Source organism: Mytilus californianus, unplaced genomic scaffold (assembly GCF_021869535.1).
Source record: "Mytilus californianus isolate M0D057914Y unplaced genomic scaffold, xbMytCali1.0.p SCAF_52, whole genome shotgun sequence".
NCBI lineage: Eukaryota > Metazoa > Mollusca > Bivalvia > Mytilida > Mytilidae > Mytilus > Mytilus californianus.
The window spans coordinates 2168-20637 of record NW_026262704.1 but is presented as its reverse complement, the minus strand read 5'-3'; the positions used below and the strand labels follow the sequence as shown (position 1 = coordinate 20637).

Below are 18470 nucleotides of genomic sequence, written 5' to 3'. Positions count from 1 at the left end.
GATTGTGGCCAAGTTTGGTAAAATATGTCATAGTAGTTGTAGAGGATAAGATTTTTGTAAATGATTACAAAAGTTTACAAAAAATTATGAAGGGCAATAACTCCTAAAGGGTCAATTTACCATTTTGGTAATGTTGTCTTATTTGTTGATCTTACTTTGCTGGACAATTAAGCTGTTTACTGCTTATCTCTATATCTATTATCCTTTTCAAGAAATTAACCAAAAACTGCAAAGTTTACTTAAAATTACCAATTTTGGGCAGTAACCGATCAACAGGTTGTCTGATGTGTCTGAAAATTTCAGGGCAGATAGATCTTGAACTGATGAACATTTTTTTTTCAATGTCAGATTGCTGTAAATGCTTTTGTTTCAGAGATATAAGCCAAAAACTTTATTTAACCCCCAAGGAGTTTCAAAGAGGATTTTTGGAAGAAATTAAAATTTACAAAAAAATGTGAAAAATTGACTTTAAAGGGCAATGACTTTTTTTGGGGTCAATTCACCATTTTGGTCATGTTGACTTATTTGTAGATCTTACTTTGCTGAACAATTTTGCTGTTTACAGTTTATCTCTATCTATTATAATATGCAAGATAGTAACAAAAAAATGCAAAATTAAATCACATAACTCTGAAATGTAAAATCTAAAATTTATGTTAATCGAAAGGGAGCATACGTCAAAAGATATAAACAATTCACCAAAGTTTCATGAAAACTGCTGAAAGCATTTTTGAGTTATTGTCCAAAAATTGGAAAATACCCCTTTTTTAATGAATAAAACCCCATAATTGGGAAACTTAAAATCTAAATTTTATAAAAATCAGAAGGGAGCATGTAATAAGGCAGGACAGATTACAACTACAAAAAAAGAAAACGAAGGACAAAATTTTTCATCCTACAAAAAATGTAGCTCCCCCAATAAAAATCAAATGGTAGCTCTCTTAAGCCCATATTTTATTGCATTAAAAAAATTCTGAGTCATAAAAATATATCTTTGGTGTTTCAAAGCATATTTAATATTTATTGAGTGTTTCTGTACGTGGAAAATTTCACCTCTTTTTATACCCATGTACATAGATAAAAAAAGAGGTTGTACATGTATAAAAATGAGGTGAATCTTTGATTAGTTAACTTCAAGTGATGGTTATTTGATTATATACAACAAAGATACATTCTATATATTCATGTTTATCATATATTTAGTACAAAATACAGCAATATTGTATATCTAATAAAGGTTCTTTTTTCCAGTCTGAGTGTGGCTTAGGTCTTCTTTTTTTCTATGTTGTGTTTATAGTGGATAATTTTGCAGTTTTTTTTCTCAACCATTTCAAATCAGCTCTATGAGTATTTTATCCTAAATAAGCAAATACATTTTATGCTTCTTTTTTTTTAATTGCTGAAAATTTCATCCATAGCAATGGTGCAACGACCTCAATTATTTTTTATAAACATTTGTAAGGTTTCTCGCTTATTTTTATATTTTCCTCTAGATACTATCTTTTTTGACAGTAATACTAAGAAGCTTCTGTCCAAGTTTGGTTCAAATTATTGTGTTATTGTAAATTCTGATGGAAAATTTACTTGTATGGATGAGAAAAACGTTTTGTAGCTGTAACAGGCAGGAGCAAATTTTATTCACTGAAGTTTCGTAGGAAATATGGGAACTTTCATTCCTTGTAATTTGGCGATTTAGGTGTACCAAACGTTACACACTGACACAGGCATATTACAAACTGTCTCAACTGGCCATACATTATTCTTATTTGAAATACCAGTATTGTAAATGTGTAAATGCTTTTTGGGCACCAAGTCTTACCTATTACATCTTCTAAAGAATTAAAATAATCATCAGAATCTGCCATTCCTTCAGACGATCTGGAAGCCATGATCGCGTGCTGATTTCCCAGTTCTATTTTCGTTCGTGGAGTAATATTAGTAATTTCTAAAGATGTTTTTACTCCAGATATTAATTTGATGTAATTTCAACAAAGTAAATGAAATAATATATTTGCGTTTTACTTCAAAACATGCTAATGTCGGCAACAGCATATGAATTCGCGCATCGTTGATGGAACTACTTCGCTCGTTTTGTTTGTGTTGTGGTTGTAAATCGGTCACGTGCAGCTGTACGTCTGTCAACAATCAAACTCAAGATGTGGAAGATAGACGCAGGGGTTGTAAAAATTGGTAGCAAACAAGCAGTTGATGAAAATGGAAAGAAATATCCGAAGGTTAAATCCGTCAAAGAGTGTAAATTTGTCTATTTGGTAAGAATTTATAAGAAATCAGTCGGCTTTAGGCTAACCCAAGAACCTGCGTGTTCGCTAAAATTACAACTATAAGTCTATATCCACATTCGCACAGTATTCAAATATATTTTTTATCATATTAAACTTAAAATAATGTTTAAATGTCCGATTTTATAATTTGATTCTAATATATTTATTAAGAACATCGCTACTTATGTTAGATGTCGAAATGAATGTTAGACAACATTCCACAACTAGACCTGCGCATGTGTCAAAAGTTAAAATTAAACTTACAAAAATTCCAAGTAGGCGTGCCTACAGAAAAATATTGTACGCAACACATACATTTAGTTGATTTGCATGCGTTATTAACAATAAGACAACACCCTTAATGATGTACAAAATGTAATTAAGTTAAAGGATTTTATAAATTTATTATAATCTACATACATATTAAGCAACTCGTATTTTTACATGTGTTTATTATGGAGTTCTATTTTTAGAAGGTATATAAATATCGAAGGATATATAAATAACCCTCCCGTTAATTAATTTGTAAATGTACTGTTAATCCTTTTGGAAATTTATTCCTGGCAAATTATCTACATGATTATTAGAATAAATATGTAGTTGTTTATTAAAATGTCGAATGATGGTGGTTTCTCCTAAATATTAGAAAACTTATACTGGGACTATTTTTTAAGCCACAGGCTCTTTTACAAATTTTGCAATTTTATGGTAAACAAATCTCCTGAATATGTTTTGGTGGGCATATAGACAGGAATAAATTAAAATTTATTCCTAAGTAAAGGTCCTACAAGTACAATGGGCAACATAATTATAACATTAAACTAATAATCAAATGCAAAAGAACAAAAGAACAATCACCACTCTAAGGGAAAGAATTATATACTTGATCGATATAGCATTTAAATGACACACACTACAGAGACTAATACATACATGTATAATTTTATTATTAATTATGATTATTGAAAATAAAAAATCAGTAATAATGGTATATATATATAATTGACACATTCACCGATTCAATTCTGTATTCTATAATGTACAAGTAACATATCATGATAAGCATATGCATTTTTTTTTGTAGATTTATTTCATTGGTCAGAAGAAGGGGCTAAAACTTGGCAAAGACAAATATACAGGTTCTAGTGAAGTGATTAAAAGGTTTCAGCCCAAACCGTCCAGACAATTAACCAAAGAAAAACAGAACAGGCTGCCAGCAGTAACGCATATTGAGCCGAGTTTTGGTAAATCTGTTGAAGATGATAAATTGATTGGTAATTTATTTGAAATTTTTAACTAGCATATGAACAGTATGAAATTTAAAGATAATTTGGTTCTTAAAGTTTTATGTATATATAGATATCATTATATTATCTTAAATTGAAAACAATTACAATTTTTTTTTTTTAATCATGATAAGTTGATAATGTAAAAAAAAGAATTTGCATGGATTTTGTGATCTGCATATAAAATGGTAATTAATAGATAATTCCATTCTCAATTTTATAAAGCTTTTGTAATTGACTTTATAATATCACTGTGGTCATATTAAGGAAGCCTGCAATTGATTATTATCATTATCAGAAAGTGTAAATCAAAGAAATTTTGTACTACATGTAATTATTATAAGTCATTATTATTTGTGCTTTAATAGGTGAATTTACTGTTGACGCTAAGACCCTTTCTAGCCCACCACAGGAATATTTATGCAGGACAGTAAGGGAGGACTGGGTTGTAGAGATAAGAAATAAAATACGTGAGCAAGCAGCAATCCCACAGGGGACACATCTGCCTGTGCTAGTGGACCCATCTCAGGTACTTTTAAATACTAATATTTGAAAGAAAAAAAAATTCTCCGACTGTAATATTTGCAGTTTGCATAATTTATTTAAAATAATGTATAACAGTTGATTAATGATGAGTAACAGATCAAGAATAAGTGAACATTTTTTATGCCCCCTCCCCCGTCATAGCGGAGGGGGCATTAAGTTTTCCCCTTGTCCGTCCGTCCGTTCGTCCGTCCCAATATTGGTTTCCGTTCTCTAACTTTAGTTTGCCTCAACCAAATGTTATGAAACTTATACACAACGCTTATTATCACAAAACACAGGTCAAGTTTGAATTTGGGTGGCGTCACTTTTACCATTCTAGAGTTATGCCCCTTTACAAATGGAAAAATTGCTGAATTTTTCGTTTCCGTTCTCTAACTTTTGTTTGCCTCTACAAAATGTTATAAAACTTATACACAATGCTTATTACCACAATAATTTACACTCTTAAGGTTAAGTTTTTTATAAGTACAAAATATAACTAAAATACACAGGACTGTTTCAAAATACAAAATTCTTTTCATATTACTACTTAAGCTACCATATACACCTTAAAAATAATGAGAAATTTCAATATGCATATCAACATTTATTTCAGTGTTCAGATCCTGAAAATTTTAGAAGTAAACTCCTAGAGAGTAATTCACAGATAACATCAACTGATTTTACCCTTTATTTGCTTGGTGGTAATCACCTTGTGGCTGCTATCAAGGGATTGCAAGAAGAAGGAATCAAAGGAATTGGGTAAATTGGTTTTATCACTTTTTTGTTTTTATCAACTTTTACAGTAGCAATGTAATTGTAAATAAATTTAATTAGGTTATTATGACATATATATAATCTGATGCATGATAACATGACTTACAATAAGTTTTAAATTAGTTGATTAAATAAAAAACTTGGTAAAAACTATGAATATAGCTGAAATTGAAATGTTATAAAATATTGGTTTTTGTCGAGCATGTGACTTTTGCAATATTTCAACTATATTTGGTGTATGGAAATATTTTATGATCTATATGTCAGTCACGCAGGTTTTATTTGACCTTGACCTCATTTTCAAGGTTCGTTGCTCAGTGTTAAGTTTTGTGTTTTGGTCTGTTTTTCTTAAACTATAAGCAATAGGTCAACTATATTTGTTGTATGGAAGAAATGTTAGCTGTACATGCCTGCCTAGCATGGTTCATCTGACCTTGACCTCATTTTCATGGTTCATTGGTCAATGTTTAGTTTACTTGGTTAGTGTTAAGTTTATGTGACAGTTGTAATAAAGATTTATATTTAGGACTATTAACATAATATCAATGATTAGTAAAGAAGGCGAGACATTTCAGCGTGTGCACTCTTGTTAGATTTTGACCCACAAAAGTTTTTTTTTCAAATATAGAAAAACACTCAAAGAGTGTGCATGCATAACTTGAGCAAGACTAAATTCCATAGGCGTAGCGTCACAAATATTGGATGTTAATTCATTATTTAGTTATTCCTTTGCAGTGAACTAGATGTGTCAGTTTATGTTGGTTTAACACCAGAGGAAGCAAGACTGTTAGGCAACAGACATAACTTTCAAATGTCAACTTTACCAGTGACATTTCAAGTAAGTCTTTTTACCATTAACCAATTTCCCACTTTTAATCAACTTATTTTTAGATTTCATATTCAGTAAAATCATAGCAAAATTGAACTTCCTATAGTTTCATTCCAAAATTTGAAGTGCATAGCAAATAATGATCTTATGCTCAGAACTCAGGACCATTTAATTTGCAAATCTCCTCACAGTCCTGATTTGATTTTCACACTCTGTCTTATGTATAATGAATAATTATATATTCAAAAAATTTTGATAAGCCATCTTCCAAAAATAATGTATGTGGTTATTTTACCATTGGTATGTACTATGCAATGATTTTAAACTATGCTGTTACTTGGGTTATACCGTATATCCCCATAAATATTGATGCAAACCCATGTAAAATATCAATTTAAGAATTGGCTTAAAAAAATAATTATCGGTTTCATAACAAATGAGAATTGGATATCGCTTGATATCAACTCGAGTTATTTAATTTCAATAATATAACAAAAAAGAGCCTTTGGCTGGTTTATTATAACTATTTAAATTAAATTATAGCGATAGTTGATATCAAGTGATATTCAATTTTCACAAGTTGTTTAACCTATTTCTCTTAGTCTTATGGTCAACACTCTTAATGAGTATAAATCAAAATTCCATGAAATGTTGATTTTGTCTTTGCACATTCCAGTATGACGTCATAAGAATTTTGTTAACCTATGTAATGTCCAACATGTTGACCATAATACTGTAAATTCAGAAATTATTGCGAGTTTTTTTTACGACCGCAAAAAATTTTTGGGGATCGTATAATGGTATGATGTCGTCGTCGTCCGAAGACACATTGGTTTCCGGACAATAACTTAAGTTTAAGTGAATGGATCTCTATGAAATATTTTAAGAAGGTTCAATACTATAAAAGGAAGGTTGGGATTGATTTTGGGGATGGTGGTCCCAACCGTTTAGGAATTAGGGGCCAAAAACAAGCATTTTTCTAGTTTCAGGATAATAACTTGTGTATAAGTATTTTGATTGCTCTGAAATTGTACCACAATGTTTAATACCACAAGTAGAAGGTTGGGATTCATTTTAGGGGCTATGGGGCCAATAGTGTAGGAATTAAGGGGCAATAAGGGGCAAAAAACAAGCATTTTTCTAGTTTCCAGACAATAACTTGTGTGTAAGTGTATTTCTCTCTCTGACATTGTAACACAAGGTTCCATATAACAAAGGGAAAGCTGGGATTGAGTTTGGGGTTAATTGCCCCAAACATGTAGGAATAAGGGGCCAAAAACAAGCATTTTTCTAGTTTCCAGACAAATAACTTGTGCTTAAGTGTATGGATCTCTCTGAAATTGTACTACAAGGTTCCATACTACAAAGGAAAGGCTGGGATTGAGTTTTTGGGTTATTGCTCCAAGGGGGGTTCTAAAAAGTTGGGGGGGGGGGGAATTTTTTTTCAATTATTTTTTCAAAATTTTTCAAATTTCGAATTTTTGAAAAGTTTTAAGAAGAAATCTTCAATTGCACAGTATTGCGCAATAGATTTGTCCACATTTATTTTGTGTCAGAAACCTATATTATGTCAAAAATTTGATCACAATCCAAATTAGGACAGTATCAAGCTTGAATATTGTGTCCAAATTTGCCCCAACTGTTCAGGGTTCGACCTCTGCGGTCGTATCAGGCTGCGCTCAGGGAAGCATTTTATTTATTATTGCGAATAATGCGACTGGATGGGTATCGCAATAATAAGAACTCACATTGTCATAACTGAATCATGGATCTGTAATCATTGTAGGCATTTTTTTTTTAAATTGCAATAAGGGGACGACCATTTGATATTCTGGGGGGGGCCAGGAGGATTTGTTTTTGATCGGTTATTTATTTTTGTAAACTAAGAGGACAGATTATCTATTTTCTGCACTGTTGAAGCAAGATTTTTCATTTTCATTACCGTAAAGCAAGGGACTGATTATTTATTTTCACAACTATATTTATAATATTTGAAAACATACAATTTTTAAATTCATTTTTTATTATAAATAATACATGAATAGTCCAATCATTATGTACCATTTAATCAGAATTAATCATCATCATCTGTAGAAATGAATCTTCTGAATTCCCAACTGCATATACATGTATTGCATACATACAAGATAGTAAAGTTTGGCTGTAATTAGTGTCTTTTAAAAGTATTACAAATCATTTATGCCGAGCGGAGCGAGGCTAAAAAAAATTTGAAGGGTTTTCGAGCCGCTGAAGGCCCCAAGTTGCTATAGAACTAATGATGCAAAATGTGTTTCCCATACCCTTTTTTAATCTGATATTGAAAGTTCTGTTTTAATCATTTTTTGACAATATTTTGGTCTCAAAGTAACATGTATAGATTAAGTTTTTAGGAACAACATCAAAAGACAAAGATAAAGCAAAAATTTAATTCACATAGTTTAAGTATGTGGCTGCTGTTTTTTTTAAACTCTTGATCAAGTTAATAACAAAATTACTAAATTACAAAAGGAATGCAATACTAACAGAATACAGAAGGGTAATCAATGAACAAAAGACAAATAAATAAGAAACATTGATCCCCAAAAACCAGGAGCTACGTCTGAGGGAGAACAGAACTTGCTTCTTGCAAGACACTTGCCGTGAAAACAATTTGATATGAAGACAAGCTTTTGGTTTTGAAATTTCCTACATGAGGCATTTGCCTGAATGTAGTTACTGCCATATGTAATAAAAGTGAGTTACATTTGTAAGTGTTCCTGAGACAATATACCTCAAGTTAAATGAAACCTCATTTTTCAGACATTTCAAGTATTTTAAATAATATTTATACTTTTATTATTCAAAGATTTGGGAAGTGATTCCCGATTTTTTTTGAAAAAAAAGTTGGATTTTATGAAGAATCTGGTGCAATCTCATGCTCTCAAATAGACCTGCCGAGTTATTTATTTTTAATACATTGCAAGTCAGGTTATTTATTTTCAAACTACCACAGAACAAACCATTTATTTTAGTGATTATCAAGGCTGAGTTATTTATTTTCAAAATCCTCCTGGCCCCCCCCAGAATATCAAATGGTCGTCCCCTAATTTAACTCGCATTTTTGTCCATTCTTGAAAAATCACAATAATAAATGCACGCAATAATTTCTGAATTTACAGTACTCTGCCAACACTAATAGAAACACACATAGCATACAATGAAGAAGACAATCATTAAAAAATAATACCATTTACAAATAAATTTTAGGTTGTAAAATTTAATTGGTTTACTTCTTATATTGTAGCAAAAAGTAGAACAGGCCAGGCTGTATTTTAAAGCTGGTTATAAGGGTAAAGAATTGGTGGAACAAATTAGAAAAATTAATATGCAGACAGATATTAATAAAACAGTAAGTGATCTTAGGCAGTCACTAATTAAGACATTTGTGACCGACATTTTGGAGAAAAAAAACGAATATGAGTCAAATTACCTTTAAATAAGGCCTTTCTATTGTGAAACAATTTTTATAGTTTACTAAGTTCTTATTCATGTTAAGAAATAATTATTTCATACTGTGATCTATGCTCATTTTACATGGGTAGGCATTATATTTTCAACATATTTATATCGAGCGTATGCAAAGTGTAAAATGCCTATCCATGTTAAAATTAACATATTCTCAGCATGGCATGATATTATAAGTTATTTACGTTCATATCCGTAGATATGAGTATTTTAACACCCTGAAGTACACCAGTACTCCCTGAGGCGCAGCCGAAGGGTGTACAGGGTATTGAAGGGTGTTATGAAGGGTAGATATGGGTATTTTAACACCCTGAAGTACACCAGTACAGGGTACTTTGAAATACCCATATCTACGGATATGAACGTAGATAACGAATTTATCCCTGTTCTTAGTCAGAATTGGAAGAGTTTTAGGGAAATTTGGGTACAAAGTGTAATGTGAAAACAATGTTTTTTTCATTATCTAAAAAAGTTTTATTGAAATTTGGCAATTTGACATACTTTTAAGGGGTGTAGGGTAGAACCCTACAGGTAGTCAAATATAAGACGTTTTTAATCCGGAGACCGAGAAACTGGATTGAGTCAAATTTGAAGCTCAATGTTGTGAGAGTTACGTCATAGATGGTGTGACGTCAACGTGGGTCATTTGCATAGCTAGGTCAATAGTCCCATTCCTTGACAATGTGGCAGTCAAGTGATGCATTTAATGAAATGAGTGTAAATGATCGGCATTATAGGACAAAATCGTTAATGAATTAAATATTTAATTACAGACATCAAGGATAATCTACAGAATTCAATATTTCACAAGGAGCAACCATGCATGGAAAAACTTGTGTGAAGTTCCCCGGGATAATGGTTAGCAACGTCTGGGTATATGGGTTAGCAACACCCAGGGGCTATGGGTTTTGTAACGACGTGCATTAACCAATCAAAATCCTAGAAATATACTAAGCCGGGGATAAAATTATTTCAATTCTTATAAGACAAATTTGAACTTTTGTACATCAAGGCAGACCCATATAACACAGCAGCCATTTTTATATGAAGCACAAACATTAAAAAAAAGGAACTGTTTCACTATGTTAGAAATTAATTGAAACATGTAAACTTACTTCGAAAATGATTTCATTTAATTTCTTAGCTAGAAACATCATCAAAATGTCTGTTTGTCGAAATACAACCTGCGTTGCAGTTTTAATTTTGACGTCAAACATGCACAGACCCCACATTTTATGGGAATAAGAACATGACTTTGTTCACAAAGCAAAAGAATAACCTTGCATTAGAATGCATAGTAAATATCTGAGATATATTTCATGAGTGTGAAAATATGATGACAAATGCCCAAGAAGTCAAAGATTTGAAGAGTGTATAGAACATGGTCCAGTGTTTTAAACATGAGTGATCATAATATTTTAGGGTCAGTTGGATCAAATAACTCCTACTTCCTATTTTTTTTATTTTAAAACTGAAAAATGGAATAAAAACAATTTGTCTTATTAACCATATGGTTACCATGCTACTTAGTTTTATGAAGTATTTACCTGAAATAGTCTTTGTAGCAAATTTTAGGATGAATGTAAAATTTCTTAATTCTACATTGGCATTATGTTATATTTTTTCCCCTCCAGAACATAACTGAAGACAGCTGTAGCACAATTAAAAGCATGGCGTCCTACTCAGAGAGATGTTATATATCTTTTATAAGTTTAGTGAAAAGATTTGAAGCTAAACAGGGATGCCAGAAGAATATTCCACAAAAGGTTTGTAAAACATATGTTTATTTTCTAACAAAATCTGAAAGTTTGTGCCTTTCACAAAAGTGGCTTGTCATACATTAGATTTCTTCTGTCTAAGGTTGTCACTTATTACCTGTAAATTTTCTAAATCTATATAAATCATATTGGCAATGTCTCAGAAACATATGATGTGTCAATGATTTAATCTTCAATCCGATTTGAGACATGGTATTTTTTTTTTATATAATCTCAAACCTGCCCCAACTGTTCATGGTTTTACACTTTGATTTGTAAATCAAGCTGTCCATGGTATGTGAAATGAAAAAGAACGAAATACTGCCAACAGTAGAAATAACAAGAAAATATGTCTACTGTGCACTGATGCCCGTCATTTTCAATATTAATTAGACTATGAAATGGGGGCCTAGCCCTAATTTAGCTGTGCGTTATAAGTTATATGGTTCCCTACTGACCCCCTACAGATCCATAGAGGGTTAGTAAAATTCATAGATGAGGCTGTAGGACTTTTTCTGCAGCGTTTTGTAGAAAAATAAGCAATAAGACAACATTAATAGATGACATCACCATTAACAATAGACGTGACGTCATGAATCACCTATGAAATTTAATAACCCCTACTGATCCATAGGGGGTGACCGGGTCACCACATGACACTCTATGTAAAGAATTATTAAATTTACTACACCCTACAACTTTTATTTAAGGTAGATTCATGGTATACCGCCATCTTGGATTGTACAATCACAGTACAAAATGGGTCTAGTTATTTGCCTAAATCTGCAAATTTGGAGACAGATTTGCAATTTAATGTTTAGACTGTTTATTTATATAAAGAAAACTTGGGGAATTATTGTATTATACAAAATATTTAAACAAATATCATTTTTTTTTGTTTTTAGAATCATTTTTCTCAAATGAGCCATTTAAGGAGAGATAACTCTTTTAGTAAAAAAATTATACTAGACTGATAGGGAAATTTTTAATTTATACTTGTAGCAAGAAAACAAGTTCGGTGACACCATTTTTTCTTTTTATTTTCTCAAAACATATTATAAAACCTATCTTCTCACAATTTATTTCAAAATTATATCTCATAGAATTTTTTTTATGCACACAAATGTGTTTTTTCATGAACAATCTTACCAAATTAAGGCAATTTTCAACGACTCATAGCTTGAAAAATAGCACTTTTCATTATATTTTTGAAAAAAGCATAGTAAAATCTTCATTCTGGCAAAGTATAAGAAAATTCTATCTCAAAAAATTTATACTTATGATCTACCTTAAATCATCTGAATTATTCAATTTTGTTAATTATATTACCGTAAAAACCATTTTCTGTTACAGCTATTCCGGGCTTTACAAGGTCTTTCTGAGGAGACAACATTTTCTTATCTAAGCCTTGCTTCTGAAGAGGGATTGGACAAGACGGCAGGAAATGTCTATAGGCTAAAGGCAAGAAAAAGCTTGCAGACATTTTTATGTCAAGCAGTTGGAAAAGACAATTGGGAAGAGGCATACAGAGTGTACCCTGAGGTTTCAAATAAAATTGAAGAGCTAGTTGGTAAGAACATAACTATTTTTAAATAAAGGAATCATATGTACAGTCAAACCTGTCTTAAGAAATCATGATCTTTCAAGGAAGAGCAAGCATCTAGTGAAAATGTACAGGTGGTCTTTATATTTATGGGTTCATTTCAGATAGAATACAATACAAGGGGTATCTTGATTAAAGCATTTTTACACAGGTTATTGCATACATGAGGTGGTGGCTGTCTCAGGTTTGACTGTACATACATCAACAACAATATATAGTTAATATTTTTAACAAGAAAATTCTGTTTTTCTGTAAGAACTACATCAAAGTAACTTGTATAACAAGTAATATACATATATACAACAAAGGAGCTGTCTAAAAAATATATTCATACTATAATAAAACATTTGATGTTTGGATTGAATTAAGAAACTGTACTCAAACTAAATGTTGCATCCAGAAAAAAACAGCTAATTATGTTTCTAGTGCATTTATCCCACCTTAAATCTGTTATAGTTAAGTTCTCACAATTGACTAAAAACACAATATGATGTAAAAGATTCATGTGAGCTTATGTCATCACTTGGCATATGTCCAGCTTGTCTATTGTCTACCAATTACATTTTACAAAAATGTTTTCTTCTGACGCGATATATCTGATGAAGCTTATTTTTTTGTCTCAATCATTTTAAAGACATGAAGTTCAAAAATGGATCTTTCATATTTTCAGTCAAAACAAAATGGCAGCTATAGCTTTAAATATAACATGTGGGTTAATTTGGCTTTACATACAACATGTGGGTAAATTCCCCTATTTGGGCCTCATTGGCATAATATCTCTTTGACTAGAATTCCAAAGAGATTGAAAAAATTAAAAAATACTCCAGAGGCAACATCAAAAGCTCTCCTATTAGTAGTCTTAAATAAGACCTAGACATTGATTGTGAAAAATGATTTAAATACATATCTTTTATTTCAGAAAAAAAAATCAGAAGAAAATTTGTTCCGGAAGTGTTCAGTGCATACTGTCATTCACTAACAACAAGACCAGTTTGTAACAATGAAGAAGAGACACAACCTCCTGCTCCTGAACATGCTAATAGAGATGAATCAGAAGCTGAGACACAACCACCTGCTCCTGAACATGCTAATAGAGATGAATCAGAAGCTGAGACACAACCACCTGCTCCTGAACCTTCAACTCCAAATTTTGATATTGAAATTATTATTAAAACTAAGGGAAAGGAAATTGTAATTACTGAGGAAGCCCAGAGAGTTATTGATTTTCATAAATCTATTCTAGATAAAGCTCTTACAAAAGTACTGCCTTTGGAAGAGTAAAATAAACCTTTAATGTAATTTATAAGTCACTTCCAAATCTTGTAAACACTGACTTTTCTAAAAGCTTCATTATTTTGTGCTCCATCATACCCTGTAGTGTAATAGATAAAAAAAATAATCTGAAAAAAAAGTATTATTTTCTTTTGTAAAAATAGAATTATCATTTAAGATTAAACAAGGACTACACAAGTCTTTAGTAGATAGAAGTTGACCAACTTATTTTAAAATGAGATTTTGAGTGGATCAACAGTGGAAATCACTAAATTTTTGTTATTTTCCAACAAAATTCAAAAATATTTACTTTGACTTAAATGTCAGACAAAAATGTACAAAAAATATACATTCATTCACAACGTCCTGCTCCTGAACATGCAATTAGAGATGAATCGGAAGCCGAGACACAACCTTCTGCTCCTGAACCTTCAACTCAAACTTTTGATATTGATATTGTTATTAAAACTAAGGGAAAAGAAATTGTAATTACTGAGGAAGCCCAGAGAGTTATTGATTTTCATAAATCTATTCTAGATAAAGCTCTTACAAAAGTACTGCCTTTGGAAGAGTAAAATAAACCTTTAATGTAATTTATACATCACTTCCAAAGCTTGTAAACACTGACTTTTCTAAAAGCTTCATTATTTTGTGCTCCATCATACCCTATAGTGTAATAGATAAAAAAAAAAAACAATCTGAAAAAAAATATTATTTTCTTTTGTAAAAATAGAATTATCAATTAAGATTAAACAAGGACTACACAAGTCTTTAGTAGATAGAAGTTGACCAACTTATTTTAAAATGAGATTTTCAGTGGATCAACAGTGGAAATCACGTGATATTTTTGTTATTATCCAACAAAATTCAAAAATATTTACTTTGACTTAAATGTCAGACAAAAATGTACAAAAAACATACATTCATTCACAACGTCCTGCTCCTGAACATGCTAATAGAGATGAATCGGAAGCCAAGACACAACCACCTGCTCCTGAACCTTCAACTCAAACTTTTGATATTGATATTGTAATTACTGAGGAAGCCCAGAGAGTTATTGATTTTCATAAATCTATTCTAGATAAAGCTCTTACAAAAGTACTGCCTTTGGAAAAGTAAAATAAACCTTTAATGCATTTTATAAGTTACTTCCAAATCTTGTAAAAACTGACTTTTCTAAGAGCTTCATTATTTTGTGCTCCATCATACCCTGTAGTGTAATAGATTAAAAAAAAAATCTGAAAAAAATTATTATTTTAGTAGATAGAAGTTGACCAATTTATCTTAAAATGAGATATTGAGTGGATCAACAGTGGAATCACGTGAAATTTTTTTTATTATCCAACAAAATTAAAAAAATATTTACTCAATGGACTTAAACGATAAACGATAAAAATGTTCAAATTAGCAATACTGTAAATATACATTTATTCTGATATACACTAGTATTAAGCTGATTTCAAAACATGGACATTGCTATTTTCTTTTATGGGGATACCCATTTTGTATCCATTACTCCTCCTAAACCACAAATCATAACTTAAAGAAACTTTCTCAAATTCCTCAAGTTATAATGCCATTGTGCATCTATTCTATTTTATGTTCAAATTGATTTTGGGGTTTCAAATACAAAACAAGTGGCAGGCAGTATAGCTTTGTGCTCACAGTACCTGTCTAGTTTAGTTTTAACATCCATGTCAATTGTGAAATTTTCTATTTCATATCAATTAAGTAATGAAATTCATTAAGTTTTATATATATATGCAATATTTTTTTTCATTATAGATGTAGATAATTTATAAATACTTTGCAGATAATTGTATTTCTGCCAATGCCTTAAACAGATTTTTTTTTTGCTAAAAAGATGTAAATGAATTGTTTGATCTATGCACAGGGAAATAATCAAATGTATATTTGTTCATAGTTAAGAGTAGAATACATACTGTCATTTCCTTTTCATTTTTAGACTCATATTTCATTCTCCATATATATTTAATGGTCATAAATGTTATTAAATGTATTTCACACTAAGTCTTATGAAATTTAAGCAACATCACACAGTGAAGATCCTACAATTAGATTTTTTTCAAAATTTTAAATGAAAGTCAAGTTTAATGTGCACTTCTGTAATATGCAAAGAAGAACAAAATATTTTCATGATTAACTTTCAAAGATATTATATTGATTTTTGTTTTCTTTTCAAAAACTGTTATCGAGATTCCAGTGAATAGATACTACACATTTTAATAAGCCCGTTTACGGGACGTATTATGGTATACCGTTGTCCGTCTGTCCGTCCGTCGTCAACATGTCGGACATTAACTCAAAAATGCTTTAACCAATTTGCATAAAACTTTGGTGAATGATTTATATCTATTGACGTGAGCTCCCTTTCGTTTTTTATAAAATTTAGATTTTACGTTTCCGAGTTATGGGGTTTTATTCATTAAAAAAAGAGGGATTTTCCAGTTTTTGGACAATAAGACAAGAATGCTTTCACCAACTTGCAAGAAATTGTGGTGAATTGTTTATATCTATTGACATGAGCTCCCTGTCGATTTTCATAAATTTCAGATTTTACGTTTCCGAGTTACAGGGTTTTATTCATAAAAAAAGGGGGAATTTTCCAGTTTTTTGGACAAAAACTCGAAAATACTTTCAGCAATTTTTATGAAACTTTGGGGAATTGTTTGTATGTATTGATGTAAGCTCCCTTTCGAATGTTATAAATTTTACATTTTACATTTTTGAGTTATGGGGTTTGATTCATTAAAAAAGGGGTGATTTTCCAGTTTTCGGACAATAACTCAAAAATGCTGTCACCAATTCTCATAAAACTTTGGTGAATTGTTTATATCTATTGATGTAAGCTCTCTTTTTATTTTCATATATTTCTAATATGACATTGAGAATTAATTGAACTTTATTTGTTTATAGTCTGACAACAGATTTACTAAGTATTGCACAACAGCAAGAAATCTTTAATTGAATATAAATTCAATTCATACAACCAATTTCAAGATCTTTGACTACATTTATTCAGAAACCTATAATATGTCAAATATTTAATTACAATCCAAATTCAGACCTGAATCAAGCTTGAATATTGTGTCCATTTTTGCCCAAACTGTTCAGGGTTGGACCTCTGTGGGCGTATCAAGCTGCATTCAGCGAAGCAGTTTATTATATTTTGTAATATCATACAGAATTATAATATTGAAAACTGTTGGCTCTAACATCCTTGAAGCAGTTTCAAGCCAATTGCAAAAGTAAAATATGGGGGTCCATGTGGTAGTTTTTTTTAGCTTAATGCAGCAAATATCATATATTTAAAGCTTTTCACCATTTCCCGTTTCAGGCTAGATTACTTTGTAGTGTATTCATAATGCAACATCATCGTGCAGCCATTTCTGCTGTTTATATAAACATTATACATGTTTTTTTAACTGTTATTTTCTAAGTCATTAATGAGAAAAAAATTAAACAGCCTTCATTTTGCCTTGAATATTATGTCCCCTTGTAAATTTCACATGCTTACATCTTGGATTATACAGCATCTGCATTTTAACTGAAAAAAACTACTATGTAACTCACATCACCAGTTTGATGATGTAATGAATTTTCTGTGAATTGTTAATGCTTATCATTATTATTGAGGACATATTCATTTTTTATTATATTCATGCTCATTACCGCATTAGAGTTGTCTTATATTTTTTGTAATTTCAACATGTGACACAATAATAATATATATTGAGAGTAAAAAACACAAATATGAAATAAAATATCATAGTACTGACATTTTGTAATTTTTTACATGTATGTTCAAAGAAGGATCAGGCAAAGTACATTAAAAGTACAACCAAATAATTTTGACATTCAGGATCAAAAATCGAGAACTGTGTAAATTGCCAATGAGACAATTTAACAACCTAAGTATGAAAATTCAGATTAATTTCAAACTACAACTAAGTGCGTTTCACAGGATCAGTTATTGTCCTCTATTTTGTGTACTGCACAGTATTTGTTATCATCACCTGGTCTGTGTAGCACACTGGATTTTTCATTTTTGTTACCATCAACTTGTCTGTGCGGCACACAGGATTTATTACTATGTCTGGTCTGTGCGCCACACAGGGTTTATATTCATCACCTGGTCTGTGTGACACACAGATATAAATTCTTCACCTGGTATGTGCACAGCACAGGATTAATTTATATTATTAACCTGGTCTGTGTGTCCCAGATTTATATTCTTCTTTTTGTCTGTGCGCCACACAGGATTTATATTAATTCTTCACCTGGTCTGTGTGTCGCACAGGATTTATAATCTTCACTTTGGTATGTGCGCCGCACAGGATTTATAATCTTCACTTGATTTGTGCGCCACACAGGATTTATAGTTTTCACCTGGTCTGTGCGCCGCACAGGATTTATAATCTTCAGTTCGTCTGTGCGCCGCACAGGATTTATAGTTTTCACCTGGTCTGTGCGCAGCACAGGATTTATAGTTTTCACCTTGTCTGTGCGCCGCACAGGATTTATAATCTTCAGTTGGTCTGTGCGCTGCACAGGATTTATAGTTTTCACCTGGTCTGTGCGCCGCACAGGATTTATAATCTTCACTTGGTCTGT

General features: G+C 31.2%; 1 protein-coding gene across 2 annotated transcripts; it reads left to right on the top strand.

Moving 5' to 3' along the window:
• Positions 1-12: 12 nt before the first annotated feature.
• Positions 13-17636, top strand: LOC127703854 (uncharacterized). 2 transcript variants are annotated; one of them, XM_052207933.1, is made up of 8 exons: positions 13-2270; positions 3367-3556; positions 3937-4855; positions 5606-5708; positions 8983-9087; positions 10838-10969; positions 12314-12530; positions 13483-17636. In XM_052207933.1, exons 4-8 carry the CDS (start codon positions 5682-5684, stop codon positions 13842-13844), a joined length of 843 nt encoding a protein of 280 aa, XP_052063893.1. In that variant the 5' UTR covers positions 13-2270; positions 3367-3556; positions 3937-4855; positions 5606-5681; the 3' UTR covers positions 13845-17636. The 2 variants fall into 2 exon arrangements, with proteins under 2 accessions (XP_052063893.1, XP_052063892.1); XM_052207932.1 differs by lacking the exon at positions 13-2270 and having other exon boundaries at positions 2749-3556.
• Positions 17637-18470: the final 834 nt, after the last annotated feature.